Genomic DNA, 27,493 nt, shown 5'->3' with positions numbered 1-27,493 from the left:
CTTCTAAGGAAGGATCCAGAGGCCGTAGGACCCTGAAACCACAGGCCCGTGGGAGCAAAGTGGCTGCTGGTTGTTGGGGCAGGCGGTGTGGGCAGCAGGGCCTGAGGAGCTGGTGAAAGCTGGGCCCCCAGGCGGCCCCTCCCAGGGCTACGAAACTTTCCAGAGGGGGAGGAATTGGGAGGCATCATCAAAGACAGAGGCCCTGTCCCTGTCCCGGCCATGCCCACCTCGGGTCTGCTGGGCACCCCACTCCCTTGGAGGCGACCGATTCGCCGGCAGCCTGCTTCAGATTGGGGAGATCCTTGCCCCGCCAGGCTGTGCACCCTTGGACAAGGCACTGGGCCTTCCTGGGCCTCAGTCACTTCATCTGTAAAATGGGATGACAGCAGTACTGTGTAGAGTTACAAGAGGACTCAATGGGAGGGTTTATATAAAGGGCTGTTTCGCACAGCGCCTGGCACATACTAAGTGTTGGATGAGCATCGGTTATTGTGGTAATTGTTTGCCTGACTTAAGTCCTTATTGCCGTATATGTGGTTTGTTTGGGAAATCAAGCTGCTCCTTTAGAGTCGGTGGTGTTGGTGGGTGTGGGGTGTGTGTCCACATTGCAGGTCTGCTGTCCCCTCGCTTCACTGGCTGGAAGGCTTCCTTCTGCTGACAGCTGTCCTAGGAGCTTGAGACAGACGGACGAAGGGAAGGATGGGGCCCGGGCGAGGCCCTCGCCCGATTTCGACACTCACCAGCTGCCATGCAGTCCCACCCAGGCCCTGCAGCTCAACTCCAGCCCCACTGTCCCTCGGAGCGTGAGGCTGCGATGATTGAAGATTAGTTCTGGACCAGCTGTCCTTAAGAAGGGGATCAATATGACCTTTGCCCTGCTCTGCATACCTGGAAGGCGTCGGGAGGGCACTGGGTGGAAACAGCTTGGATGGAGGATCCCTGCATCGGCAGGCGGACTCTCAACCACTGCGCCACCAGGGAAGCCCTCGCCATGCATATTTAATAAAACCTCACTTCACTGCTGCTTGGGAAAGAGGAAGCCTTCTCTGTGCCGGGGCTCTGGGAACTGCTCTGTCTCGCTGCTGCTAATGATCGCCGGACCCAGCCGGCAGCTCCACGCTAGGCTTGGTGGCCAGACGACCCGAGGACCGGCCTGTAGGCTGGGCTGCTGTCCAGGCGGCTGTGGTCCTGAAGGGGTGCCGGGGGCTCAGCACACGTCCTGCAGCGGCAGCGTGCTTCAGCTCAGACGAGAGGCATTGCTTAGTGGCAGCAACGTGCTAGACTCTCCCCCAGAGCTGAGAACCTCTGTGGGGACTGGAGCGCCTCGGAGCTGCCGAGGGCTCCACGCCAGGGGCCCAGGAGTGTCCTGTCAGCCAAAGTGTGGTCGCGTGGCTCTGGCCCAAGTGCACAGACGTTGAGTGTTCATCCAGGGATTGTGTCAACTCTAAGGTCCTTTCCCTTGCTTCTCCCACTCTCCAGGAAGTAATAATAACCAACATGTATTGAGTGTGTAGTGCAGACCAGGCATGAGGTTAAGTGCTCTACATGTATTGGCTCGTTTAATCCTCAAACCACCCTGTGAGATGGGTACTATTATTATTTCACTTTACAGATGAGGAAATAAGAGTCTCAGAGAGGTTAAGTGACTTGCCCAAAGTCACACAGCCAGAAGGAGGCAGAGTTGGGATCTGAACTCAGGCCTCCGACTGAGTTCTGAACGGAGGCAATCTTAACTGCCGTGTTGGCTGCCTGGGTGGGCAGAGGCTCGGTCTCCCTTGAGCTGCATTGTCCCCCTGCAGTTTCTGTCCTGTCCTGTGTCACTCTCGGGCAGTGTTATTGTTTAAGTGCCTGCTTTTTCCACCAACACATCTTCTGGGCCAAGGATTGCACCCTGTTCATTTCCCCATGTCCGTCTGGCTCACGTAGCTCACGTAGCAGGTATTCACTCTAAGTAGATAGTAAATGGTCGTGGTGGACAGATGGAAGGTGATGTCCTGATTTGCAGGCCTTTTGTGCAGGGGGTTGAGGGGGGTGAGCACAAGTGAGACCTGCTCTTAGCTCATCAGGAGCTCGGAGTCCAGTATGAGGAGCAGACCCAGGACGGTCCGTGCCAGCCAAGTGGGAGGAAAGCTGTGGGGTGCGGCGAGGGGGCAGGCCCAGGCCTGGTGGGAACCCAGGGGAGGCGCGAGGGGTTCCAGACACGGGGAGGAGGGACAGGACAGGGGAGGTTTTTGGAGGTCAGGATCCCTGACCTGGGCGGGGCAGGTGAGTCAGCTGTGTTGCTGAAGGGGGAGGGGAGGCGGGGAGGATGCCCTGAGCAGAGAGAGCACTGAGGGCCAGGCCCGAGCAGAGCCAGCCCCGTGCTGTGTGGGATGGGGGTGGACGGCTCCCCGGGAGGAGTCTCTGAGCTGCCGTCTCCATCAGGCCCACCTGGCCTCTGCCGGCAGCCCCTGACCTTGCCGAGCCCGTCCTGCGGAGCCGGTGCCGCGGTCTGTCTCTGGGCTTGATGCTTGCCCACCAACTGCTTATTCAGCTCCTTGATCCCAGCAGAGGCAGCAGCGAGGCCTGTTCAATAATAATGGAGCTCACCAGGGCCTGTGTCAACACCGCATCCACCATGTTCATTATCTGGATCGCCACCTTCAAAGTCTAATCCAGTTGTCTGGAGTTCATTTTAACTGATCGCTGGAGGGGAAGTCGGCTGTGGGATGACTGTTGCATCTTAATTAAAAAAAAATGAATTAGCGCCAGGCCAACAGGAGGCCTTCGGCTTGTGGGGTGCACGCTGCCGAGTCGGCCTGGCCAGGGCACCGGGGCAAGGCTGCTCCCCAGTGCAGCGTGTGCTGTGATCTCCGCCACCCCGGCTTAGGGGCGGGGGGCAGTGGCGACAGGGAGGGGTGCTGGAGAAGGGGCTGGGCTGTGAGTGTGCTTTATGCGATTGGATCCTCGCGTCGCCGCAGGGGTCAGCTGGGCCCGTTGTGCAGATGGGGATGCCAGCTAGAAAGCAGCCCCTCGACTTGTGGTCTGTGACCTCTGCTCCCCAGCCCCGCTGGCCCCTCTGTTGGCCTCTGAACATGCCGGGCTTCTTCCCACCGCTAGGCCTTTGCCTCTGCTGTCCCCCTGCCTGGGGCAGGGCCACTGTGCCCACAGCTTGTCCCTCGGGCAGCTGCTTGTCATCCCCCAGTCTCGGCTCAGCTGCCGTGGCCTCAGTGGGGCCTGCGCTGGCGGCTCCACCAGAGTCACCTCCACCCCCAGTCAGGGTCTTGACCCGTCAGTGGCTTTATTGTCATCAGAGCGTTGGTCACTGTCTGAAATTGTCTCCAGGACTGCTGTTGTCCCTCTGCACCCACCCGGCCAGAAACAGATGAAAACGGGACCTGGTCTGTTTTGTTTACCAGCGCATCCCAGGGCTGGGCGCTGCACCAGCTTCTCAGCCGGTGCTGGTGGGAGCGTGCAGGGACCCCCTCCTCTGTTGGGTGGGTTGAGATGGGGGCTGGCTGCTGCCTTACATGTTTGAAAATCTGGGCGGGAGGAGGTTTGGGGCGCTGGTGCCAGATGGAGAAGTACCTTGGAGGAAGCAGGCCAGGAGGCTACACCAGAAAAGAGGTGGGAAGGAATTTGGGGAAAGGGCTGGTCAGAGGGTCTTGAGGCTGGGAGGGGTGGGTCCTACTCGATAGCAGCCACCACCGCTGGGCAGAGGGACTCGGCAGGTGGGACAGATGCGGGTAGGACAGCTGTGTCACACGAGGGCCCAGGTCCCACCTCTGACTTGCCCCTGCGCCGGCCTTCAGGCGTTTCCAAGGCAACCCCCTTTCTTCCCAGAACCTCCTGGGTGTGATTGCAGAAGTACAGGCCTGGGACCAAGGCTCCCCCAGCCCCGCCTGGAAAGTGCCGGAACACAGGGCAAGATACGTCCGGTTTGGGCCGTGGGCCCGGCTCCCACTCCACAGGGCTGTTGTGAGGGTTAATCGGGTCAGCTGTTTCTCATTGGGCCCCGGCGCCCCACCCTGGAGAAGCCTGTCTGGCCCCTCATCCATGTGCAGTGGGTCACAGCACCGGCACTGGGCCCTTCTCCACAGCACTTGCCACGATTATCAGATTCGCCAGATCGAGGCCCTGTAGGGCAGGACCGTGCCTGGTGGGCTCCCACCACATTCCTGGTGCCAAGACCAGGCTGATGTATAGTGGGTGCTCAGTGAAAGGTTGTGGAGAGAGAAGACGTTTCCATCAGGGAAGTGGGCTCTGTCTGTGGTGGATCTAAGTGTGTAAGGAGCGTGTGGCCAGGGTGGGCAGAAGAGCTGACCAGCTCCAGAGCTCGGTGCTGAGCACGGGTGCTTCCCCAAGTGCGTGTTGTCAATAGTCCCGCCTTGTAGGGGTTCCAGCATCGTCTGCCCCGACTGCGCCGCCCCCTGCCACCACCCCGGTGCCTGGGTGCTGGCTTCTGATACCGGAACTCATGCTTTTTGTCATTAAGCACGTCAGAGAAGAAACTTCTCTGGTTCCCTGGACACCAACAGACCCCAGATAGCCCCCTGCCCGTCCCAAGCACACCCGCCCCCCCCAGCCTTAATTTTCACGTTTAGTGCCCAAACTTAGTTTGCATGTGTTAGCTGTTGTAAATCTATCATAACAGTGTGACGTGGCATGAATAATGCATCACTGGGCTGTATTAGTTTTCTGTCTCCTATCTTATTTATGACACGAAACAGGTGGGAATTTGCAAAAGCGAAATCCAGGCGCAGGGATTCTTGGGTAATGGTATGCAAATTGGTGTGAGCGTGGGAAGATGCACCAAGTCCTCGGGCGTCCAGGGAGCCTCCAAGGCCCAGAGCCCTGTTGTTCAGGTCACCCAAGCTTGTGGATCAGGAGTCATGACACTCCATGGAGTCAGCTCAGTTCAGCAGTTTTCTCTGAATTTTTTTCAGTGTGTGTGTCATTTTTATTGTTGTCATCCTGTTTTTCTTTCTTTAATTAAAAGTTGGCAGGTGAAACTCGAGAACTCGACTTTCTAAAGGTTGTGGAGACTTCCCAGGAGGAAAGTAACAAGTTTCAAAGGAGTGCAAGTGTTTTCTAGTAGCCTGAAGAATTGAGGTTAGATGTTCAGAAGGTCTTCCTTTCAGGAAGCTTATGAAGGATAGAATGTGGGGGGTGGATTTGGGGATCCCGTGGGGCTCCTTTCCTGGGGGGGGGCACCGATGGGTCAGAAGTGGTCCAGGGCCACGGTTGCTGCCTCTGCTCTGGGGTCTGGGGGTTGTGGGGACATATCTCAAGGGACGTCCTGTGGGACTTGGGTGGCTAAGGGGCTGGGCTCCAGGCTTCCTCTCTCCTCACCAAGAAGAGCTCAGGGCTTTCTTGTCTCTGATGTTTGGTTTCCCCCCGTCCTGGAAGATTTAGGTTGATGAAAGGATTTCACGGTTAAAGAAAAAATTGTTTGAAGCTGTTGGCTCAGGGAACAGGTTCTGTGAAACCATGGAGGAGAAAAGGGAGACGGTAGAGGGAAGGCAGATGGGAGGGGACGTTGGAGAGAGAAGAGACTGGGACTGGAGATGGGGCAGGGGCAGACGTTGGCGCTGGTGGTGAGGTGTGGGGAGTGGGCAGTCCTCTGTCTTCTGAGCCTCTGTCCCGCAGCATCTCTGGCTTTCAGTCTGTCCTCCCCTCCACCATGGTTACTCTCCCCTCTGAGCCCTGCTGCAGGATTAGGGATGGGGACACCATAGGAGCAGTTGTCCAATCCCCTGGGGTTTGGCAAAAACACAGGGAGCCACGGACGGACCCACGGAATGTCAGGCCTTGGGCTGGGCCTTAATACAGTGGAGGCTGGGAGGGGTCACGCCGGGAGAGGCTTAGGCCAGTGCCCGGTGCTTAGGGTGCACGTGGTGGTTATGTCATGGCCTTCGCAAGCCTGGCCGCTGGGCTGGGGGAGGGGCTGCCTGGTGGGAACCTTGAGACGCATTGCCGGCTGCCCCTGCTGTGGTCTGAGCAGACTCAGCTGATGGTCAGTGTGGGCTCGGGAGCCAGGTTGGTTGGTTTTGACCCCCAGCTCCACCACCTATTGCCTCAGTTTACCCACCTATAAAATGGGGATAATTACAGAACCTACCTCAGGACTAAGTGGCGTGATGTACGTAAAACTCCCAGGGCTCTCTGCCTGGTGAGGAGTCAGCAGGGCGGGCAGGCTGAGCCGCTGTTTTATGGTGACTACAGGACCTGCTCAGGATCACAGGGATCCCGCTCCCCCAGTAGGTGGTGGAGCCCAGATCTCAGGGTGCTTGTGACTCCAGTGCCTGTGTTCACGAGCACATGTGCACGTGAGTGCACATGGGTCGTGCACACGAGAGAGAGGGAAATAGGTCGAGTATATTAATGTCATATAGGTCCTTGTCTGTGATCTGAGAGTGCTGACGGCACCCTGTTGGGATCTGAGGGCCTGGGTCAAGCCTGGAATCAATCCCCCCTCTCCATTATCCCCTGGCCCCAGCCCCAGCTCCCACCCGCTCTGGACAGTCACCCTGATCTCTCACATGGCTGCCACAGCTCCCCAGCGCCTTGGGTGTGGATCTGCGCCTGGTCCGAGAGGTGGCCCTCCGCAGAGCCTTTCACTCGTGCCCTGAGCGGGATGGCAGGGAAGACGCCTTGGCCAAGCCTGCTCACCTCTGCTGCTGAGCCCAAGGGGAATCTGGAGCCCAGGCCGTCACGAGGCAGGAGGCCCCCCTCTGGTTAAGCAGGTGCCACAGGTGCTGAGCAGATTCCGTGTGAAGGGGTGGGGGCCGTGGAGGGCTGGGTGGGTGCCTGGAATTGCACCACACAGGCTCGCTCGGGGCAGGGTCGGCAGGTGTAATGCCATCTGCCCCTTGGAGCTGGAAAGCAATGCTGAGCCACCACGGGGGTTCTTTCTAGAGCAAAGCTCCATCACACCTGGCCCTGCTTCAGCTTGACCACTCAGTCTGCCTCTTCCCTGGCTCTTCCAGCCCCCAGCTCAGGTGTTGCACTGGCTGGGGCTCCAGTCCTTGTGCAGGGCCCTGGGCTCCAGCAGCGGCCCCCACCCCCCTGGACCTGCCGCTCTGGTGTGGGTGTGGTGAGGGGGTCACGGGGCTGACAGAGACCCCCCCCTCATGAGCTAACGCTTATCGAGACTCACCTAGAGGCTGGTCCAAGCTCTTTGTGAGTAGCGACCCGTATAACCTTCACAACAGTTTTATGCCGGTGGTCACCTCATTACCCCCCCCCTTTTAAAGTTGAGGAAACCGAGGCAGGAAATAGTGGAACTGGGACCCAGACCCTGATGGTCTGGTCCTGAGCCCATGGCCTCAATACCTCTCGAAAGCAGGAGGCAGGTGACAAGATGACCTCAGGCCACAGTGATGTCACACTGAAGGTGAGCCAGGCAGCCGAGCTCGGCCCCACTACTGCCAGGACAGGCCACTCCCCTTCTGAGTCTCGGTTTCCTCATCTGACCAGAGGCTCCGCGCGCGGTCCCACCAAATCTCGGGGCCGGCGGGGGCTCCCAGAGTTGAGCTGAGCTGTGGTGAGCGCGGCCCAGATGCACACAGGTGCCGAGCTACACGTCCCCGGCTCTCCTGCTTGGTCTTCACCGGGGTCCCTGTGGTGCTGGGAAGGGACAGGCACCAGGCAGACCCCGGTGCAGCCCGGCACCTGCTAGTCCAGAGCAAGGCTGGAGCAGACCCACAGCCAGGGTGCTCGGTGGCCCCAGGTGGCCGGCAGTCCGGCTCCCTCCTCAGGTGTCTGCACTGCATGTGCTGGCTTGTATAATTGAAGAAAACAGAAGGAAATTAAATAGGACTAACGGGGAGAATATCTATAGCCCACACTTTGAGATGTTTTTCAGCCAGATGCACAGGTGGATGTCAGTTTGGTTTAGTTTTTTTTGGTTGGTTGCTTTGTTTTCTTTTCCACTGTAGTTTATTACGGGATACTGAAGTTTTGTTTTCAAAGACAAAACGTTGGTGTGGCCACAGCAGGACAACCATCCCTGCAGTGGCGGTTTCTGTGGGCCTTGCTCTGGGTGTGGTGGGTGGCAAGGAGGGTCTGTGCCCACCTCCTTAAGTGCCTAGTGATAAAGAAGCTTCAGTGCAGGAATTTTTAACTTGACGGTGGGGGGCAAGAGTGGTTTACAGACTCTTTTGAGATGTTGGCAAAAACTATTGATCATCTTTCTAGAAAAATGCACCAAACACACCAAATTTTGCACAATCAATTCCAAAATGGGTTGTTGAAGACAAGTTTGGGACTGGCTATCACTCTTAGGGCAGAGACGTCATCCTTCCCTCTGTCCCTTCTAGGTTCCCGGGGTGGCCCTGAGCCAGGAGAGCCCAGCACCCAATTAAGTCTCTTGCTAGACAAGAATGGCCTCGCCCCCACTTTACAGATGAGTAAACTGAGACCCAGAGGTGTTAACTGACTTGCTGGTGAGAGGTAGAGGTGGATGCCACATCTTAAGCCTCCCCGCTGGAGGAGGTCCGATTCTGAAGGCAGAGTGTTAAGCTTTGGACGGAGCCCCACAAAGATGTCTGTCCATGGCTGAGAGGTCACATGTAGGCTTTGGAGTCCCATTAGGGTGACCAGCTGTCCCGTTTCGTCCAGACAAGGAGTTGGACTTCCAGTGCTACAACTGGGGTCTCTCTGGGCAAACTGGGACGAGTGGGTCACTCTAAGCTGGAATCCTGGCTTTCCCCCCATTTTCCAAGCACAGTGACTTTGTGAACGGCACTCAGCCTCTCAATTTGTTTTCTCAGCTGTAAAATGTTGGTAAGAATAAGATAGATAAGAGAAGGGAGTTGTGTCCTAATTGTCTTTTAAAAGACTTCCTCTGCCTGCCCAGTGCAGCGGCTTGGAGCATGACCTCTGGGTCTCAATCCTCAGCCTGTCCCCTGGCTGGCAGAGTGACCCCACGCCACTTTCTCGAAGCGTCGGCATCCTGCCTGTTAGGTGAGGATGGAAGGGTGGTGTCCTCATCCCAGGTTGCAGGGATACTAAGCGGAGCCAGAGCTGGCAAAGTGCTGGTGAGCGCTCCGTGGATGGTCTCTTGGCCCATGACCGGGCCTCCCAGGCCAGCTCATTGTGGTGACCGAGCAGCGAGTAGGAGGCAAGAGCCCCTTCACGCCCACACCCTGCTGGGGAGCTTGGCATGAAGGTGTCGGGGGCAAGCCTGGAGCTTGGAGTCCACAGGTCAGGCCCACACCCCAACTCTGCCCGTGTCTGGCGGGTCACCTGGACTCATCGTGTCCCCTTCTGAGCTCTTTCCCTCTTCTTTCGTGAAGGCCTCTGGGAAGATGAAATACCAGATGTGGTATGGCCTGGCACACAGTAGGTGCCCAGCGAGCCTGGCACACAGTAGGTGCCCAGTGAGCGGTAGCCTCCTGCCGTTTCCTTGGCAGCCCCTGGCCCCCGGAGGCCCCAGCATCCCTTCCCGGCTCCGTGGCGTTATCGCAGCTCTAATGACTTTGAGTGCTGAGCTGCTCACGCCAGGAATTTATGGAAACCAGGCCCAGAAGCATCACCTGGAGGCACATAAATATTGTAAGACTGAGGCTGGGCTGTGTCAGCACTACTTGGGGTGGGATTACTCACCTGAGACCCTCTGAGCAAATGTCTGCCGCAGGGCTGCTGTGAGGCTGCTGGGAGAGGGCGAAGGGGACGGGGCTTCGTGGGCGGCTGCAGGACGCTGCCTTGTCCCTGCTCCCCAACCCGCTCCTGCCCACAGCCGCGTGCGTGGGGCGCTTACGGTGTGCTGGCCCCGTCCCATGAACTGCCCAGCTCCCCGTAAGGCAGGTTCTCCTTGTATCTCCGTTGGCAGATGAGAGAGGAGACCCAGTGACCCTGCCAGAGATGAGCTGGGAGCCGGGAGTCAGGCCCGGGCCCTCCCCTCCAGCAACCAACCATTTTTTTTTTTTTTTTGCGGTATGAGGGCCTCTCACTGTTGTGGCCTCTCCCGTTGCGGAGCACAGGCTCCGGACACGCAGGCTCAGCGGCCATGGCTCACGGGCCCAGCCGCTTTGCGGCATGTGGGATCTTCCCGGACCGGGGCACGAACCCGCGTCCCCTGCATCGGCAGGCGGACTCTCAACCACTGCGCCACCAGGGAAGCCCCAACCTTTTCTTTTGAAAAATAACTTTACTCCCCTGACTCCCAACTTTTTAATTTAAAATATTTCAAACTACAGGAGGTTGAAAGAATAGTACAATGAATGCACAAATTGTCTTCACCTAGTAAACCAACTGTTAACATTTTACCATAATTTTCTTCCCATATTATACATATACACACACACCTTTGGGGGCTAACTCACTTAAAAGCTAGTTGCAGACATCATTGCCCTTCATACGTAAATACTTCAGCTGGGCTCCCTTATATAACCTCAGTAGCATAACCGTGCCCATCAATCTACCGACCATGGGCCCGTTTTCCCAGTTGTCTTCAAAATATAGCTACTGCCCGTTGCCACCTCTGGCATCCAGCTGGGAACACATTTTGCATTTGGTTGTCATGTTTCTTTTGTCTCCTTTTAATCTAGAATAATTCCTCTCCTTTTTTTTTTTTTCTCTCCATGATAGTGACTTTTTTGAGAGATCTAAGCCAGTGTCTTTTCATAGGTCCCACCAGCTGGAATTGCCCCATTGTTTCCTCCTGATGAGATTGGAGTATTTGGCCAGATTCGGTGCAGGAAGCCATGCCTTCCTATCGAATCCCTGGGGAAGCGGGAAATGCAGGCTGGTCCCATCCTTCATCACTTGGTTAAGGTGGGAGTCTGCCAGGTCTCTCCATCTTTAGTAAAGGTACCAGTTTTCCTTTGTAATTACTGTGGGGGATTCTTGGAAAATGGGAGAATATCCTGTTCCTCAGTGAATTTTCACTACGAACTTTATTTAAAGAGGAGTTTCCTCCCCTCCCACTTAACCCTCCTCCTTTATTGCTACTGCAAATTCAAAGAGTATTTTTAAAATCCAGTGTGCTATCATCCAGGACCATTGTTATTACTTTTGATGTTCAAATTGTCTCCGATTTGCACACCAGGGGCCCCTTGGTGCTGGGTTCTGGGTCCTGTGGACACTTCCTCATCATTCTTGAGCACTTCCTTGCTTGTCTGCCTCTAGAGAAGCTCTAGGCTCATCTGGTACTTCCCCTGCTCTTATCAGCCATTTCTCCAGGGTTCCCTTTCGTGGGGAATGGTGTTTGGAAATCAAGAAGTGGTGTGCTCCCTGCTGCCAGGGTGTCATTGCTTCCAGACACTTTCAGTGGACAGAGCCAGGAGAAAAATCTCAAGTTCATACTGATACCTCTAATTCAAGTCCAAGGTCATAGAGCTCTACCCTAACTTCTCACTCTACACTTGACTCTTGCTGTTTACCCTGGTTCCCAATAATAACATCAGTGTACTTCAGTCACGCTGTGTAGTGTCAGAATCACTGTGCCTGTTCCATTCCCACCACCAAGCTTACTAAGTAAAGTTCAGGATTTTTTCTGTGGATCTTTTTGTCCTTAAACAAGGACCAAGGTTGTGTAGTCAGAGTGCTGAGTTCCCAACCTACTTGAATGGATTCTTTTCTATGTGGGTGTGACGATGTTCCAATAAAACTAGATTCACCAAAACCAGCGGCAGGCTGGTGTAGCCTGAGGGCCATTGTGTGCACACCTCTTGTCCAGACTATCATCCTAACAGAGCAGCTCCTGGTGCAAGGTAAGCAGCCGGTAAATAGCCATGCCTGGACCATAGGGGCCGAGTGGGCAGGAAGTATCAGGCCTTCTGGGGCCCAGAGGAGGGTTGTGCAGGGGGGCAGGGGGCCTTCTTCAGGGACAGGGGGTAGAGGCCTCTTAGATGGTAAGGTGGTCCCCCCACTCCTGGGCCCCCCAGGCTGGCCAGGTTTTAGAGGAGGGGTCCAGAGGTGAGAATGGGGAGCCATGGCCTGGAATTGGGGTGCCAGGTGGGCAGTGTTTCACCTGATCCTGGTTGGGAGGAGAGGAGAGCTTGATAAGCTGATAGCCTCCCCGGCTCTGGGCAGGCAAACACCCCATGTTTGGAAAACAAAATGAGATGCATGCTTGTCAGCTCCGAACCCAGTGTCAGCCAGGGCTGGGCCTCACTGCCGCCTGCTCCCACCCAGGGGTGCTGTGCTCAGCTCCCTCCGCCCTCCTGGGGGACCCACAATGCCAGGGTGCCACCTACCCCTGCCCTGCATGCCCAGGAGGCCCAGCCCCAGTGCCCCAGACCCGGCTTCCTCCAGCAGGCTCCTGGTGCTGGGAGGGGTCCTGGCAGCCCAGGAATAACTGAGGAGTGAGGGGTGGAGGCTGGAGCTGCCCCTGTTCACACCTATCCCTGCCCTCACCCCCACTTGCCTTACCATTGGACTTGGCAGCTTTGCACAGGCCTTGGGCAAAGCCCTTTGGGCCTGGAGACAGACGTGTTATGCCTCTGGAGAAATGAGCCAGGATGTCCACTGCTGACTTTTTTTTTTTTGCGGTACGCAGGCCTCTCACTGTTGTGGCCTCTCCCGTTGCGGAGCACAGGCTCCGGATGCGCAGGCTCAGCGGCCATGGCTCACGGGCGCAGCCGCTCCGCGGCATGTGGGATCTTCCCGGACCGGGGCACGATCCCGTGTCCCCTGCATCGGCAGGCGGACTCTCTACCGCTGCGCCGCCAGGGAAGCCCTGAGTTCTCTTCTAATGAGAGTCTGACGGCAGCACGCAGGTTCAGGTGCAGTTTTCCGTGGGCCCAGGTCTCTCGGTTGTAGTGCGGTTTGGCTTTTTCGGAGGCAGGAAATGCTTCTGACCTTCCTTCGGGAGCCGGGCAGGAGGCTGCTGCACGTGTGTGAGCCTGCGCACATCTTCCTGTTGGTATCTATGTGTCTGTGCTTTCATGTGCAAATACGTGCGTGCCGGTGTTTGGGAAAGTCTGCAGACGAGGCACGTTGGGTGCCCCTTCCATCCCGCTGCCCCATCCGTTCAGCCATCTGCTCGTTGACGGCGGGCGTTGCGGGACTGCGGATCCGGCCTCAGGGTCTCATCTGTGATGGGGGTTGGTGGTTCCTCGGCTGGACTCTCCCAGCAAGGCCCGCCTCGGGGGGTGGGGGGGGGGTGTCCTGTTGTAACCATGGGCTCGGCCTGGGTCTGAGCCTTTAGGAAAGCTGAATGCAGGCTGGTGCAGGAAGATAACCACCCCTCACCCCCAGCAGCGGTTTCTTTCCTTGAAGGAGAGCTTCTCTCCGGAAAGGAGCTGCCGGCTAGCACTGCCGGGGCAGTGGGCAGTAGACTGCGGAGCGAAAGGCCGGAGACTTTTACGTGCCCCCCCTTGCCCTGTGCTGCACAGACTGAGCCCGGCTTTGTGGAGGCTGTGAGGGGGCCGGTCCTCTCCCCACATCCCAGGGCTGCCTGGCTGAGCCTCCAGCGCCCGGGCCTTCACCGGGGCACGGGAGGGGAGCCAAGGAAGAAGCACCAGAGACACCCCCCCGGGAGGCCCTAGTCTGAGCCCCCAGTCTGAGGGAGGAAATCGCTCCCTGCCCTCTGAGTGTGCCCGGCCTGATGGGCGACCCCCTCCTCACCACTGGAGCGCCCACTTTGAAGGAGATGAGGCACTCCTGCCCCAGAGGGAGCTGCAGCTTCTGCTCGAGGGGCCCCCCCATCAGGGGTGAGCTGCGCGCTGGGACCCTGCCTCCCAAGAGCAGCCCGGGGCCCTTCCTCTGGGGCCCTGCATTTTCCTACCCCCCCAGCCCGTCCGTCAGGCCACCCCACCTGGACCGCAGAGCTCAGCCTGCAGGGACTGGCTCAGAAAAAGCCATTTCATCAGCCGTCTCACAGCCTTGCCCTCCACGGGGCCCCGTGTTCTCTTTTTTTTTTTTTTTAATTTATTTATTTTTGGCTGCGTTGGGTCTACGTTGCTGTGCGCGGACTTTCCCCAGTTGTGGCGGGCGGGGTCTACTCTTCCTTGCGGTGTGTGGGCTTCTCACTGCGGTGGCTTCTCTTGTCGCAGAGCATGGGCTCTAGGTGCACGGGCTTCAGTAGTTGCAGCATATGGGCTCAGCAGTTGTGGCACGCGGACTCTAGAGCGCAGGCTCAGTAGTTGTGGCGCATGGGCTTAGTGGCTCCACGGCATGTGGGATCTTCCTAGACCAAGACTCGAACCCTTGTCCCCTGCATTGGCAGACAGGTTCTTAACCACTGCACCACCAGGGAAGCCTGGGCCCCGTGTTCTGATCGGGAGTGAGCACTGAGTTCATTGGCTTGGCTCCCCATGGAGAGCCCCCTGCCCCAGCTTCTTTATCTCGGTGGGAAACCTCCAGTGATTTGAACGGGGATAGAGTTGGGGTTGAGCCGGGGCTGGTGTGACAGCGGCAAAAGAAACCGAGTCCTTTTATTGCCACTTGTCACTGGCTAAGCCCACGCGAGGCCCAGAACTCCAGCCCGCTACCACACAGCCCTCGAACTGAACTTCTTTCAAAGGTAAACCTGAATTTGTCACTTACCAGGCTCAGCCCCCTCCCGCACTTGAATACAATCTAAACTCTTCGCCGTGCACTTCAGGGCTGCCGGGTGTGATCTGGCCCCTGACCCCCTCTCCCACCTCTGTCTTGCCACCGTGCTCCCCAACACTGACCACTTTTCTGTTTCTCAAACACGGCAAGTTCATTCCTGCCCCAGGGCTCTTGCACTTGCTGTACCCTTTGCCTGACATGCTCTCCCCTCCCCCATCCCCCATCCCAGATCTGATTCCTTCACATTTTTATTATCTCTGACAAATACTACCTCCTAGAGAGACTTTCTCTGGTCACCCAATCTTATTGGCACCCAGTATTTTTACCATTGGGAGTAATCTTTATTTGTTTTAACTTTGTGGGCCCCTTTTTTATCTTGTTCATCACTATATTCCCAGCACCTAGACCCACGCCAGGAATATCGTAGGGGCTCAAGAACATCTGTTGGATGAATGAGGCCGTATTAGGAACTGGGTTTGTGCTAAGCTATCCCTCAACCAGGAGTCCCTATAACTCTCATGACAACCTCCATCTACAAATGGGGAGACTGAGGCCCAGACCTGGAAAGTTATTGAGGAAATGAGGTTTAACCGCAGGCCTGATTCCACATTGATGTTCTGGCCAACACCTCCTGCTGTCCTGGGCTTCCACCCAAGATCTGCTCTTTATAGAAAAAGAAAAAAAAAAAAAAGGAAAATCAGACAATTGGAAAGGAGGAAAATCAGCAGGTACGGCCCTGGGATAATCCTCAGTGCGCAGGTTTCACCTCTCCTGCCCCTTCCCCTCCCCCAGTGTTGAATGTGGCCTTTTGCTTTTGTTTCTTTTTGCAATTACTGCTATAACATTCACATTCTTCTACGTTCATCACACAGTCTCTGTAAACATGACGTTGAATAGATGTAGGACAGTCCACCGGGTGGATGCACCAGAGTTACCTGACTGTCCCCAGTGCTTGGGCCTCTATCTAGCCTGGTGCGCTGGGGTTGTCGATGTTTAAGTAACAACTCAATGTCATGGCTGGAATTCAAGCATCCATCCATTCGCTCTTTGACCAGATTTCACTGTGCAGTGGGCCCTATGCTGAACAGGGAGGGTGTTGACGGGCCTGGACCGGTGTGGGAGGCAGCCGAGCAGGGCCAGAGTGGAGTAGATGTTGTCAGGCTGGAATGTGGCAGGCAGAGGAAGTGGCCGGTGCAAGGGTGGCTGGAGTGGGCTTCACGGTTGAGGATGGTGAAAAGCTTTTCCCAGGAGGGCAGTGGGTGGTGCACACTGCAGACAGGCCATCTCGAGGGCAGAGGCGTGGCCGCATAGTGCGTCCTGAGCACCCTCCAGGCCCGGGCTCTGGTTGGCCTGGAGCATAGGGAGCCTGCCAGGAGAGGTGGGAATTGGGGCAGAGCTGAGGCCTGGAAAGCCCAGCTAAGGAACTTAGACTCTCTGGCAGTAGATGGGAAGCCTGATGTTTATCTCCTCTCTTTGTAAGAGTTTTTTTTTTTTTCTTAAATTAATTAATGAATTAATTTTTGGCTGTGTTGGGTCTCTGTTGCTGCGTGTGGGCTTTCTCTAGTTGCGGTGAGCGGGGGCCACTCTTCGTTGCTGTGTGCGGGCTTCTCATCGTGGTGGCTTCTCTTGTTGTGGAGCATGGACTCTAGGCGCTCGGGCGTTAGTAGTTGTGGTTCATGGGCTCTAGAGCGCAGGTTCAGTAGTTGTGGCACACGGGCTTAGTTGCTATGCACCACGTGGGATCTTCCCGGACCAGGGCTCAAACCCGTGTCTCCCTGCATTGGCAGGTGGATTCTTAACCACTGTGTCACCAGGGAAGCCCTTTTTTATTAAAGATCAAAATTTTATTTAAAACTGTAAAGAAAAAATCAAATAGCACATAATGGTTTATCTGGAAAGGCCCTTCCTACTCCCCGTCTCCAGTCCTGCTTCCTGGAAGAAAATACTTTCACCTGTTCTGTTTTTAATCCACCGGGCACTTTTCTTGTGACTCAGTTGTGTGCTCCACTGTTTCTGGGTTTATCAGTTTTTGGACATAATGTCTTGCCTCCCTGCAGTGAAGATGAGGGTTTGGCTCACACCACCCACCTGCCTTCCCCGAGAGTTCTGTTCTGTTGGTGCCTTCAGACCTTTAGATTATATACGTAAGCTGTCACTTCCTCTTCCGTAGACTTGCAGCTCTGTCTTTCCCTTGCATCAGCGTCATGGTAGAGCCTGGTGTGCGCTTGTCTTCCCTTGCTCCACGTTCGGTGCTGTCACGTGGGTAGCTTGAGATGGGCCATGTTAGAAGTATTTACACCACGGGAATCAGCAGACACAACACACCAGGATTCCCCCCGCCCGTTGTTAAAATGTTTACCGACACAGCACTGCTGGGCTTCTGAGGTTTCTTCCCTCTGACTTGGGTTCAGGCAGAGGCCGGGTTAGCTTGGCTCCCAGAGGCCTCGCTGGCCGGCCCCGCCCAGCACTGACAGCCCTCCCTCTGTGCCGCAGCAAAGCTTCGAGGCACACCAGGACGCGGCCGTGAGTGTGACACACATGGTAAAGGCGGGCAGCGGCGTCTGGATGGCCTTCTCCTCCGGCTCCTCCATCCGCCTCTTTCACACGGAGACGCTGGAGCATCTGCAGGAGATCAACATCGCCACCAGGACCACCTTCCTGCTGCCAGGTGAGGCTGCTGCTGGGCCGTCATGCCCTGCTGTCCTGGGGCTGTGAAGGGAGGGAGGGAGCAGACATCTGGGAAGCAGTTTCCACCGCCAGCCCAGCCCATCTCATTAACCCTTGAGGCAGCCTTTCGTCAGCCTTGAAAACTGGGCCTCCCAGAGGGGAAGCAGTGGGCTCAGGATTTGAACCCAGGCCTGTCCTTCCAAAGCCCTTCTGGCTGTCATCACAGCACAGCAGACGGGGGCTCGTGGGAAGTCAGGCTCTGAGCTTAGGGGACTCCCCCAAGTCAGGCGGCCGCTAAAAAGCCACGCTGGGCAGGAAGCCAGGCTCATCTATACCTCCCGCTCCTCAGGTTGACCAAAAACCCAGTTCTGCCTCAAATCACCTTCAGAATAAGGCTAAGGGAAAGAGAGAAGGTCAACTAAGGGTCTCTTTCCTTAGAGGTTTCTATTTTTATTTTTTTTATTATTATTTTTTGCGGTACGCGGGCCTGTCACCGCTGTGGCCTCTCCCGCTGCGGAGCACAGGCTCCGGACGCGCAGGCTCAGCGGCCACGGCTCACGGGCCAAGCCGCTCCGTGGCACGTGGTATCTTCTTGGACCGGGGCACATATCCGTGTCCCCTGCATCGGCAGGCGGACTCTCAACCACTGCGCCACCAGGGAAGCTCTCCTTAGAGGTTTTTAAAGAAAGGCAATTGTCCCCCTTAGTTTGCCTTCAGGTTTGGGGCAAGGGGAGGGTGAAGACCTTGGACATCATCCCCTTGGGGCCCGTGCTTCCTCCTGCAGAGCTGTTTGTGAGACCCACGGAGAGGATTAAGATCTGAGCTCACCTAGCACCCCCGCTGCCACCGGGCATCTGCCGAGGCGTCCGTAGAATCGGCTCCAGGCATCTCCCATACTGTCTGCTGCCCCAGTTGCCGCCCAGATCCCTGTGGGCTGTGCTGGGAGCCAGGGCAGACATGTGCTCAGGGTCCATCCCTACCCCCAGCGGGCTTTAGAGCAGCCCTCAGGGCTTGCCCTGACCCGGGGCTGGTCTGGGAGGGTGTGGGGATTGTCCTGTTCAAGCTCAGCCGACTGGGCTGGGTGCAGCAGCTGGGGGCACCGAAGGGCCCCAGGGCCAGGGAAACAGAGAGGCGTGGCAGGCTGAACCTGGAGCTGACTGTGAGAGGGGCTCGGCAGATGGGCCATGGCAGAGGCTGGAAGCGGCCAAGGGGGGTGGAGTGGGGGCTGATTACTAACAACAAGATCAACAACAACAGCAGTAGTACCTCGTGGCTGCCAGCCTGCCAGGAGCCCTACAGTGAGCTAGGTCCCAAGGGCTGTACGTACAGGAGCTCACTGTCCCCGTTTTACAGATGCAGAAACTGAGGTTTGTTCATCAGGGTAAAGTGGCCAGAGGCAGGACAGGGAGTCACATGAGGTCGGACTCAGTTCAGAGTCCCGCTGGGTGTAACGGGGGAAGAGATGTTTTCAGAGGTGGCCAGAGTCCTGGCTTGGCCACTGTCGGGTCTTGGCAGGTCTCTTTGCTTCCTGGAGCCTCTGGTCCCTCTGTGGGATGGAGAGTGGTTCCTGGCTCAGGATAAATGGCGTCAGGCATGGGAAAACGCCTTGCCTAGGTCTGGGGCATCCATGAGGAGAATAAACGGCTTCCTAACCTGCTCCTGGGGTCTGGGGTAGGGGCTTGGGAGACCTATGTTATGGGTCCTTCCTCGCTCCCTCTCTCCCTCACTCCCTTCCTTCCTTTTTTTAGCTTTAGTTTCATTGTCTTTCATAGTATTTATATATGAGGTAAATCTATTTTAACTACAATAAAAGTTTCTCAGTATCACAGAAATATTTCCACATTTATGCTGATAGCTAAGTTATTTCAAGCTAGTGGAACAGTGGAAGAAATAGATAATCTTATGGGCCTTTTGCATCTTCTCAGTCTATCTGTGGGGATGGTGGAGAGTAGAGAAAGAATCAAGTTGATCACGCAGTCAGAGGCAGGCTTTGTGGACAGAGCCACTGCAGGTGGAAGCCCAGCAGGCTCCCGCTGCACAACTCCGACCCCACTGTGGGTTTAAGATGCATTTTCACGTCCACTGTCTTGACTTGTTCTTTGCAGTTACCCTTAAAGAAGAAAGGACATTGGCTTTCATGAGCAGGTAAACGGAGGCTCAGGAGGTTAAATAACTGGCCTCAGGTCACTCCGCTGAGGGGCCAGAGCCAGGACCCGAATCACAGCTCTCTCACTGGGTGGCCTCCCCCTTCCCGGGCCTCCGTTTCCCCATCTGTACAGCGAGGGCCGGAGATCTGAGTCGGAGCTCGTAGGGCAGACCAGAGCCCGGAGTTAGACAGGCCCTGCTGGGATCCTGGCTCTGCCGCCTTCCAGCTCTGTGACCGGAAGCAAGTGGGGAGCCTCTCCCACCTTTCGTCCCCGCCTTTCAGGGCAGGTGTGGGCCTTACCTGAGGTGGTGAGGACAGCGCCCCACGGTCCCCGGCTCCAGTGCGTGATGGTATCGTCCACCATCGTTATCTTCATGGCAGTCCCTGCCCCTCATTGCACTGGTCCCCTTCGGCCGTGCATCACCCCCCAACCCTCCAGTCAGGGCCCCTCCCACCACATCGGCACAGACAGAAGCCACCTGTCCGCTTGCCCGACCTCCCGGAGCTGGGCCCTGGACACGTCAGAGTGGAGGCTGAGCTTCCTGCGTTCAGGGCTTCCCAAAGTTCCCGAGGAGTTACTGTCCTGGGCCTCCTTCCCCCAGGCCTGACCTTTCCTAACACTGGGGAGCCCGGGCCCCTGCTGGCCGGGACACCGTGAGCCCAAGAGGAGCCAGCCCTGGGTGGAGGGGGGCATCAAATCCACCCTACACTGTGCCCCGGCAGAAGAAAAGAGCAGGATTCTTAAATTCTTTATTAGAGATATTTTTAAAAGGCTTTTAGGTATTTTTTCTTCCCCCATCCCACCAAATGAAATAATTGTGTAATTACTGATAAATTTGTTCCTCCTCTAAGTGCGGATATGTTTTAAGGGCATGTTAAAAATTCATCACGCTTCCTTTCCCCGACCCCTTTCCTCCACTCGCGTCCCCAACTGGAATTAATGCATTTTTGAACCTAAACTCCCTCCTCCTCTTAACTAGACAGATCATTAATAAAATGTTCTCTGAGAGCCTGAGCTTTTTAAAGTTGTATATCTCCAGATAGATGGCTTGGGTGAGTTGAACGCTGCTGCATTAAGTCTCTGTGATAAAATATTTATCCACCATTAGACTTTCTTTTTTCCTTTCGTTCTGTTTGTGAAGGGCCTTGTTCTTTTCCTCGAGGCAGAGTGGGAGGAGGAAGGGCCTCGGCATGAGGTCTGCAGATGAAGTCATTTCTCCATTCTGCCATCTCATTTGGTTTCTTGCTGCCTTCCTTTTGTTTGCCAGGTTTCTGCAGTCCGGTGGGGGCCGAGGGGAGGCAGGGGCATCAGGAAATGGTCTCCTGCTGGTCCTGAGGCCTCAGGGGCCCCGGAAAAGGAGGGGAGGCGTGTGAGATGGAACATTTGCCACTGCTCCGTCTCTTGGCTTTTATTATTTTTGTGGGTTTCTGGCTCTGATGGAGCTGATCCCAAGAGACTAGGTCCTTTTAATAATCACAAATATTGTCCTAATAGCCTCCATTTTTTGATTATATATTATGGGCCAAAAGCTGTGCTCCACTGTGTGTATATATTATAGTGTGTGTATAGACATATATATTTATATACATACTCCCTGTGTATATATACATATATAATATTGCTAATAATCATAAAATCGAGCAAGGGACATTTGTAATACTCAGTGAACAACGAGAGACAGTGGCTTGTTGATTCACGCAGCTGGTAAGTGACAGCAACACCTGTGTCCTTACTCACTTCTCTGCTTTCATTCATTCATTCTCTCATTCACTCATTTACTCACAGGTCCTTTTAAAAAATATTTATTGAGGTACAGTTGATTTACAGTATAAGTTTCCGGTGTACAACAGTGATTTACAATTTTTAAAGGTTATACCCCATTTATAGTTGCTATGACATATTGGCTATATTCCGTGTGTCGTACGATAGATCCTTGTAGCATATTTATTTTATATCTGGTAGCTAGTACCTTCTAATCCCCTTCCTCTGTCCTGCCCCACCCCCGGTCCCTCTCCTTACTGGAAACCACTAGTTTGTTCTCTAGATCTGAACTCACAGGTCCTTTTCGAGTGTCTACCGTGAACCAGGGTATTCGGCCAGGAGCTGGGGAATCAACTTTGAGACACAGATAAGCTGCTGCCCTCAGGAAGCTTACATTTGGGAAGGCAAACAGTAAATGAGCAAAGGGAGAAATAGAGGAATTACAGACCTTGAGCAGAGCCAAGAAGAGAAGATAGGTGGTGACGTGAGAGCCTCCTGCACTTTCTGATTTCACGAGGGCTAGAATCACCCACGGCTGGACTGTCCTCTGAGGCTGTCCTAGTGGTTGGGAGCCTACACTCTCTGAATTGATGAGGATGTGGGGAAGAGTCCCAGCTCCCCCAAACCCAGATACTGTTTGTGAAATAGCCCCTGACAAACTGGCTTTTTTCCCACTGTGGCTTCCATTTCCACATTGAATCAACACTATGAATAAGACTCGCTGAGTTTGCATCATGTCGCCAGACTCCTATATCCCGCTGCCTGCTGACAGCTCCACTTGGGTATCTAATGTGCGTCTCAAACGACATCCGGTATTGAACTTGGACTCCTGCTCCAAGCCTGCTCCTCCTTGGTCTCGGTCCACAGCTCTGCCATGCACCCAGCTGCTTGAGACAAAAAACTCTGAACTGTCCTTGATTCCTCTCCCCTCCCCGCTCCCCGTCAGTCTGTCAGCAGGTCTGTCTCTAACCTGTTGGTTTCTCACCATCTCCCTGCCACCACCGTGTCTCAGATGCCACCATCCCTGCCTTGCTGGTCTCCTTGCTCCCCCCATCACCCCAGTCCTCCGTCACATTGTAGCTAACATGCTCCTCTAAAATCCGGGTGCATCACCCCCCTGCTTAGACCTGCCAGTGGCACCTCCTCACGCTCGGAATGAACAGTCAAAGCCCTAGCCCTGGCCCATCCACTCTTCTGACCCTCCCCCCGTTGTCTCGCAGAGCCCTCATCCCCAAGCTGCACTGGCTCAGTCCTCCACAGACTGCGAGCTCATCTCGTCACAGGGCCTTTGCACGTGCCGCCTCCAGGGCTTTCGCTTGGGCCTTGGCTTGGCTGCCGCCTCCTTGTCATTGGATGCAGCCTCCCCATCCCCCCAGGAAGCAGAGTAAGGCACAAAACCCTGGCATCCTCCCACCCGCTCTCTGCCTCACTGCCCCGTTTCACTCCTCTGCCTGGTAGCTATATTCCTTGTTTCTGTTTTCTTTTCCTCTTTCCCCTCCCAGGGCTGCATCAGTACAGTAGCTACCATTAAAATTAAAATTAAAAGAAATTACAAACTCAGCCCGTCAGTCCCAATAGCCACATTTCAAGTGTCAGTAGCCATATGTGGCTAATGGTTACCGAACTGGACAGTGTGGTAGAGAGCCTTTCCATTATTGTAGAAAGTTCTAGAACGTTTGCTCCTTAGGAGCAGAACTTTGTGTGCGTGGTTCCCCCTGTGCCTCCAGCACCAAGTGCAGCGTCCTGCACACAGTAGGTCCTGGGGATGTGCTGGGGTGCCGAGTGAATGGACGGGTGATGGTATAGACCAGTGTGTTAGGAAATGCTGTGTGAACCCCAAGACAGTAACCTTCCTTCTGGGGTGACCATGGAGCCACACCATTCTGCTCTGAGACCCTGCTCTGCAGAGGAAGCCCATACACCTACAGGTATGGAACTCAAGTAATTTGCTCGAGTAGAGAGGCAGTGAAAGCATCAGGCTGTGAGAAGCGGCAGAGGCCTGAGCTCTGCTCCTCCCCACTCCCCACCCCGCACTCACCAGCTGGGTGACCTCTTTGGAACTTAATATCCTTGTCTGGAAAATGAGCACGGCATCCGGGTCTTGCGTACCTCTCGGCTGTTGCAAGGCTGATGTCAGGCTAGGGCAGGTATACGAAGTGCTTTGGAAACTGCAAAGCAGTATTTCTCAAAGTGTGGTCCCGGGCCCAGCAGCATCGGTATCACCTGGGAACTTGCTAGAAATGCAGTTTGGGGGCTCACCTCTGGGGTTTGCCCCTCAGTTATCAGCCCTCCTGGTGGTGCTGATGCATGCCCAGCTTGAGAACCCCCTGTTCTAAGCATCACTTCACGTCATGGCATGACTTTGAATTTGAGGAGAGAATAATCCTGTCCTTGGGCAGAAGGATTCAGGCCAGAAGTGAGACGGCCCTTTGGAGGGGCAGGAGTGGGCTCCCAGCCCCTCCTTCATGCCCATTCCCGTTGACCGGAATTGTTAGCAATGGAACAGCAGCGAGGATGGCAGACAGCCCCTACCTGTGAGTGCCATGTACCAGCCACTGGATTATGTGATTTACAATCATTGGCTCATTTACTCCTCAGGACAAGGCTTTGAAATATCATCATTGTCGCCTTTTGCAAGCGAGGGAACCATGCCACAGACAGGTTTTGTTTCTGGCCCCGGGACATGGAGCCAGGAAGTAGCAGAGCTGGGGTTTGAACCCAGCGCCTGGCCCCGCAGCTGTGCTCGCAGTCACCATGCTGTGCAGCCCGTACTGTGCTTCCTCCCTGTGAAGAGCAGGGGGACCCGCCTTCCCTGCTATTGCTGTTCTCACTAAAAGGAGGAGACAGCCCCGGGGATAGCCGGATGAGAACTGATCTGGACTGGCGTCAGAAACATGCTAGCGCCTGACACTGAGTGCCCGTTTCACTGTTGGGACCAGGGGCTGCAGGGCACACTGCCCTCGCCAAAGGAAGGGCCCGTGTGGGCAAGATGTTAAGCCCGGGCTGGAAACCAAGGGGCTGCAACAGACTGCCAACTCACCTGAACCCCTCCCCATGCATCCCGTCTGCACCATCTGCTTCACCCTCAAACCCCCACTTTCCCAGGCCTCCCTTCACGCCCCAGCTGGCCAGCTGTGTCCCTGGCACGGGCGGCCCTTAGTGCACACCTTGTGCCAAGATAAGCCAGCCATGCTCACATGGGCCGGTACCGTGGCCTTCCCTCATAGCATCCTCAAGGCAGCCTCGCTTTACAGAGGAGGAAACTGAGGCTGCGTTGGGGGAGCCCTCAGCTGGGGGACCCAGGGGCCAGACCCCAGCCGGGTTAGCCTCCCAAGCCCCAGATCTTAATCACAACCCTGTCTAGCTTCTTGCTTATCTCAGGAGAGGAGCCCAGACTGTGCCATTTTCTCACCTGCCGTGGCGCCCATCCACTGCCCCCCCCCCCTACCCAAGAGGATGTACCGCTCATGCTGACTTCTCCCTCTGCAGGCCAGAAGCACCTGTGTGTCACCAGCCTCCTCATCTGCCAGGGTCTGCTCTGGGTGGGCACTGACCAGGGTGTCATTGTCCTGCTGCCTGTGCCGCGGCTGGAAGGCATCCCTAAGATCACAGGTGAGGCTCTGGGAGCCAGTCCCGCAGGGCCCGGGGAGTCAGCTACCTACGGCCAGGGAAGGGTGGATCTTGTGCCCAGGTGTTTGCGCTCTCTTCTGATACGGGGGTGGGGGTCCATTCTCTAACGTCCTCTGTCATCGCAGGTGGCACTGTGGCTCAGTGGATTTAAATCACCTTGGCCTTGCAGTCTCCTGAGTCTTCTTTCTGAGTCTCAGTTACCTAACCTAGCAATGGACACAGTAGGCATATTGGCCAGATGGTCTGGGGATTGGCTGAGACAACTGACTAATGGTAGAGGATCTGCTGGGCCCCTTCTGCCCCCTCCCCACAGCAGCTTCAAAGTGTCCAGGCTCCAGTGGTAGAAATCTGAGGGCTCCTGGGGCTGGGGATCCATGTGCAGCTGTGTTTGCATGGATTAGAGGGAGGGCTGCCCTGACTGTGGCACTGGGGTCCAGGATCAGGGAAGACCCCAGAGCTCTGGGCCCCTCTCTGCCTCTGTCCTGAGGGTGATGACGAAGTGGCCTCTTTCAGCTGCTGCCGGAGGGCGGGGCTGAGTGCAGTGGGAGGGAGAAGTCCTGAGGGAGACCAGACCCAGGTGGAGCTCAAACCTCTCTGCCAAAGAAGACTCTCTTCCTAAATTGTAAGATTTCCCATTTTCATGATTTTATCACATAGGTCAATTTGGTCCTGGGGTTGCAGGGATGCATTGGACAGAGACCCTGCCCCCAAATGCTGAGAGTCTGGTAGGGGCAGCTTGTAGTCAGGGTAGCAGGTGCTATGATGGCAGGTGTCCTGGAATCTGCAGGGCATAGAGACAGGAGTGATCATTTCTTCATGGCTGAAGGCAAGAAGGGTGCCCTGTGGAGGAGCTGAGCTGGGCTTCAAGGCTGAGCTGTAGAGTTAGGTGGATGGGAAAGGCTCTCTAGGCAGAGGCAATGGCTTGGGCAAAAGCACAGAGATGTGAGGATGGCTCAGGCAGGGAGCTGCGGGTGCTTTCACACCGAGGTTCCCCATGTGGTTTATAAAGTCATTCGTGTTCCCCTGCTCCAGTTCTCCAAAGAAAGTAACCCTGGAGCATTGAGAGCCCTCCCCCAGACCCATGGCCTTCTGGGAAGATAACAACGTAGATTGCAGTAACCAAAAAAAAACCAAAAAAACAAAAACAAAACCCAGAAATTCTCCAAGAGACCTGTTGGGTCTTTAAAACTCTGGGCCTTTGGGCCCCTTCTCTCTGCCCTCTTCCTTCAGGGAAAGGCATGGTCTCGCTCAACGGTCACTGTGGACCTGTAGCCTTTTTGGCCGTGGCCTCCAGCATCTTGGCCCCCGATATCCTGCGGAGTGACCAGGAGGAGGCCGAGGGGCCACAAGCCGAGGAGGACAAGCCAGACAGTCAGGCTCATGAGCCAGCACCCGTGCCTGCGAGCCACGTGGGCCGAGAGCTGACCCGCAAGAAGGGCATCCTTTTGCAGTACCGCCTGCGTTCTACCGCCCACCTCCCGGGCCCGCTGCTCTCTGTGCGGGATCCGGAGCCCTCGGACGGCTCAGCCCTGGAGCACAGTGAGGAGGACGGCTCCATCTACGAAATGGCTGATGACCCCGACGTCTGGGTGCGCAGCCGGCCCTGTGCCCGTGACGCCCACCGCAAGGAGATCTGCTCGGTGGCTATCATCTCCGGAGGGCAGGGCTACCGCAACTTCGGCGGCGCCCCGGGCGGCAGTGGGAAACCAGCCCTGTGTGGGGAGACGGACAGCGCCCTCCTCATCTGGCAGGTGCCCTTGACGCTATAGCCCCCACTCAGGCCGCGCAGCTGCAGGCCTGGCCGCAGCCAAGCCAGGCTCTCGGCCTGCTGTGGACCCTCCCAGCGGTCCAGGGTCCCCAGGGAGCACTGGGTGGCAATGCCTTCCAGGGACCTGCATGGCGCCATGCGGACGGGCCTGGAACTCTGGTAACTACCTGAGCAGGGCAGAGGAAAACCTCTTCCTTTTTAAGAAAAAAAAGAAAAAATTCAGAGTGTTTAGGAGAGTGGTTTGGGTTTGGGGAGAGGGAGGACACCTCTGGAGAAGATGGCCTTCTTTTTAAAAGCAAAAAACACAAAACCTCACAATTGCCTGGCAAGCCCAGTGCCTCTTGTCCAGGCCCGAGCGGGGCTCAGGGGCGGCCACGCACCCTTCCTGGAAGGGTGCGTGTGTGTGAGTGTATGAGAGTGTGTGGGCTGGTGTGTGAATATATATAAATACGTATATATGGTGTATATTATATGTGTATAAAGTCTGTACATATTGGAGCTCTGGGAGATGCTGGAATAAAAGGCAAGAATAACATCAGTACTTGGATTGAGGGTTGTTTTTTTGTTTTGTTTTGTTGTTTCGAGATGTGATGGGCGAAGAGACAGAGCAGCTGTCACTGGATAGGGGTTGTTCTGGAGCCAGCAGGAAGGATCCAGGCCAGGCACCGCGAGAACAGGCCCTAGAACTGTGCTGTCCGGTGCAGCCGCCATTGGTCACGTGTAGCTGTTTAATTTTTTAATTAATTAAAATGAAATAAAATCACAGATTCAACTGTTTAGTCCCATTAGCCCCATTTCTAGTGTGGCTCAAGGTGCCCAGGTGGTGAGTGCCAACCGCGTTGAACAGCACAGGTACCACTGTTTCCATCACCCCAGAAAGTTCTCTTCTGCTCGGGGAGGGGCTCTTGGGAGTTTCTTTTCTGAAAGTTTTTGGAAGAGAAGGCTGGGCCCCAGCTCTGGAATGGTGTGGAGGCACAGGCCTTGGCATCCATCTGGCAAACCTGGGAGGAAAAGAAACTGAAGGGCTTCACTGTGT

General features: G+C 55.7%; 1 protein-coding gene across 10 annotated transcripts in view; it reads left to right on the top strand.

The window, feature by feature from the left end:
- The window catches only part of ARHGEF10L (Rho guanine nucleotide exchange factor 10 like), a 158,517-nt gene extending 131,522 nt beyond the window's left edge, over positions 1 to 26,995 (top strand). For all 10 annotated transcript variants that reach the window (XM_024749717.1, XM_024749721.1, XM_024749715.1 and 7 more), the window contains 3 exons: positions 16,978 to 17,152; positions 24,549 to 24,671; positions 25,920 to 26,995. In XM_024749717.1, the coding sequence (XP_024605485.1) occupies positions 16,978 to 17,152; positions 24,549 to 24,671; positions 25,920 to 26,458 (837 nt within the window). In that variant the 3' untranslated portion in view covers positions 26,459 to 26,995. The remainder of the gene's footprint in view (positions 1 to 16,977; positions 17,153 to 24,548; positions 24,672 to 25,919) is intronic.
- The last annotated feature ends 498 nt before the right edge of the window (positions 26,996 to 27,493 follow it).

The sequence above is a fragment of the Neophocaena asiaeorientalis genome, unplaced genomic scaffold, assembly GCF_003031525.2.
Source record: "Neophocaena asiaeorientalis asiaeorientalis breed wild unplaced genomic scaffold, Neophocaena_asiaeorientalis_V1.1 scaffold275, whole genome shotgun sequence".
Taxonomy (NCBI): domain Eukaryota; kingdom Metazoa; phylum Chordata; class Mammalia; order Artiodactyla; family Phocoenidae; genus Neophocaena; species Neophocaena asiaeorientalis.
The sequence above is the reverse complement of the archived record's forward strand: the minus strand, read 5'-3'. Positions and strand labels throughout refer to the sequence as shown.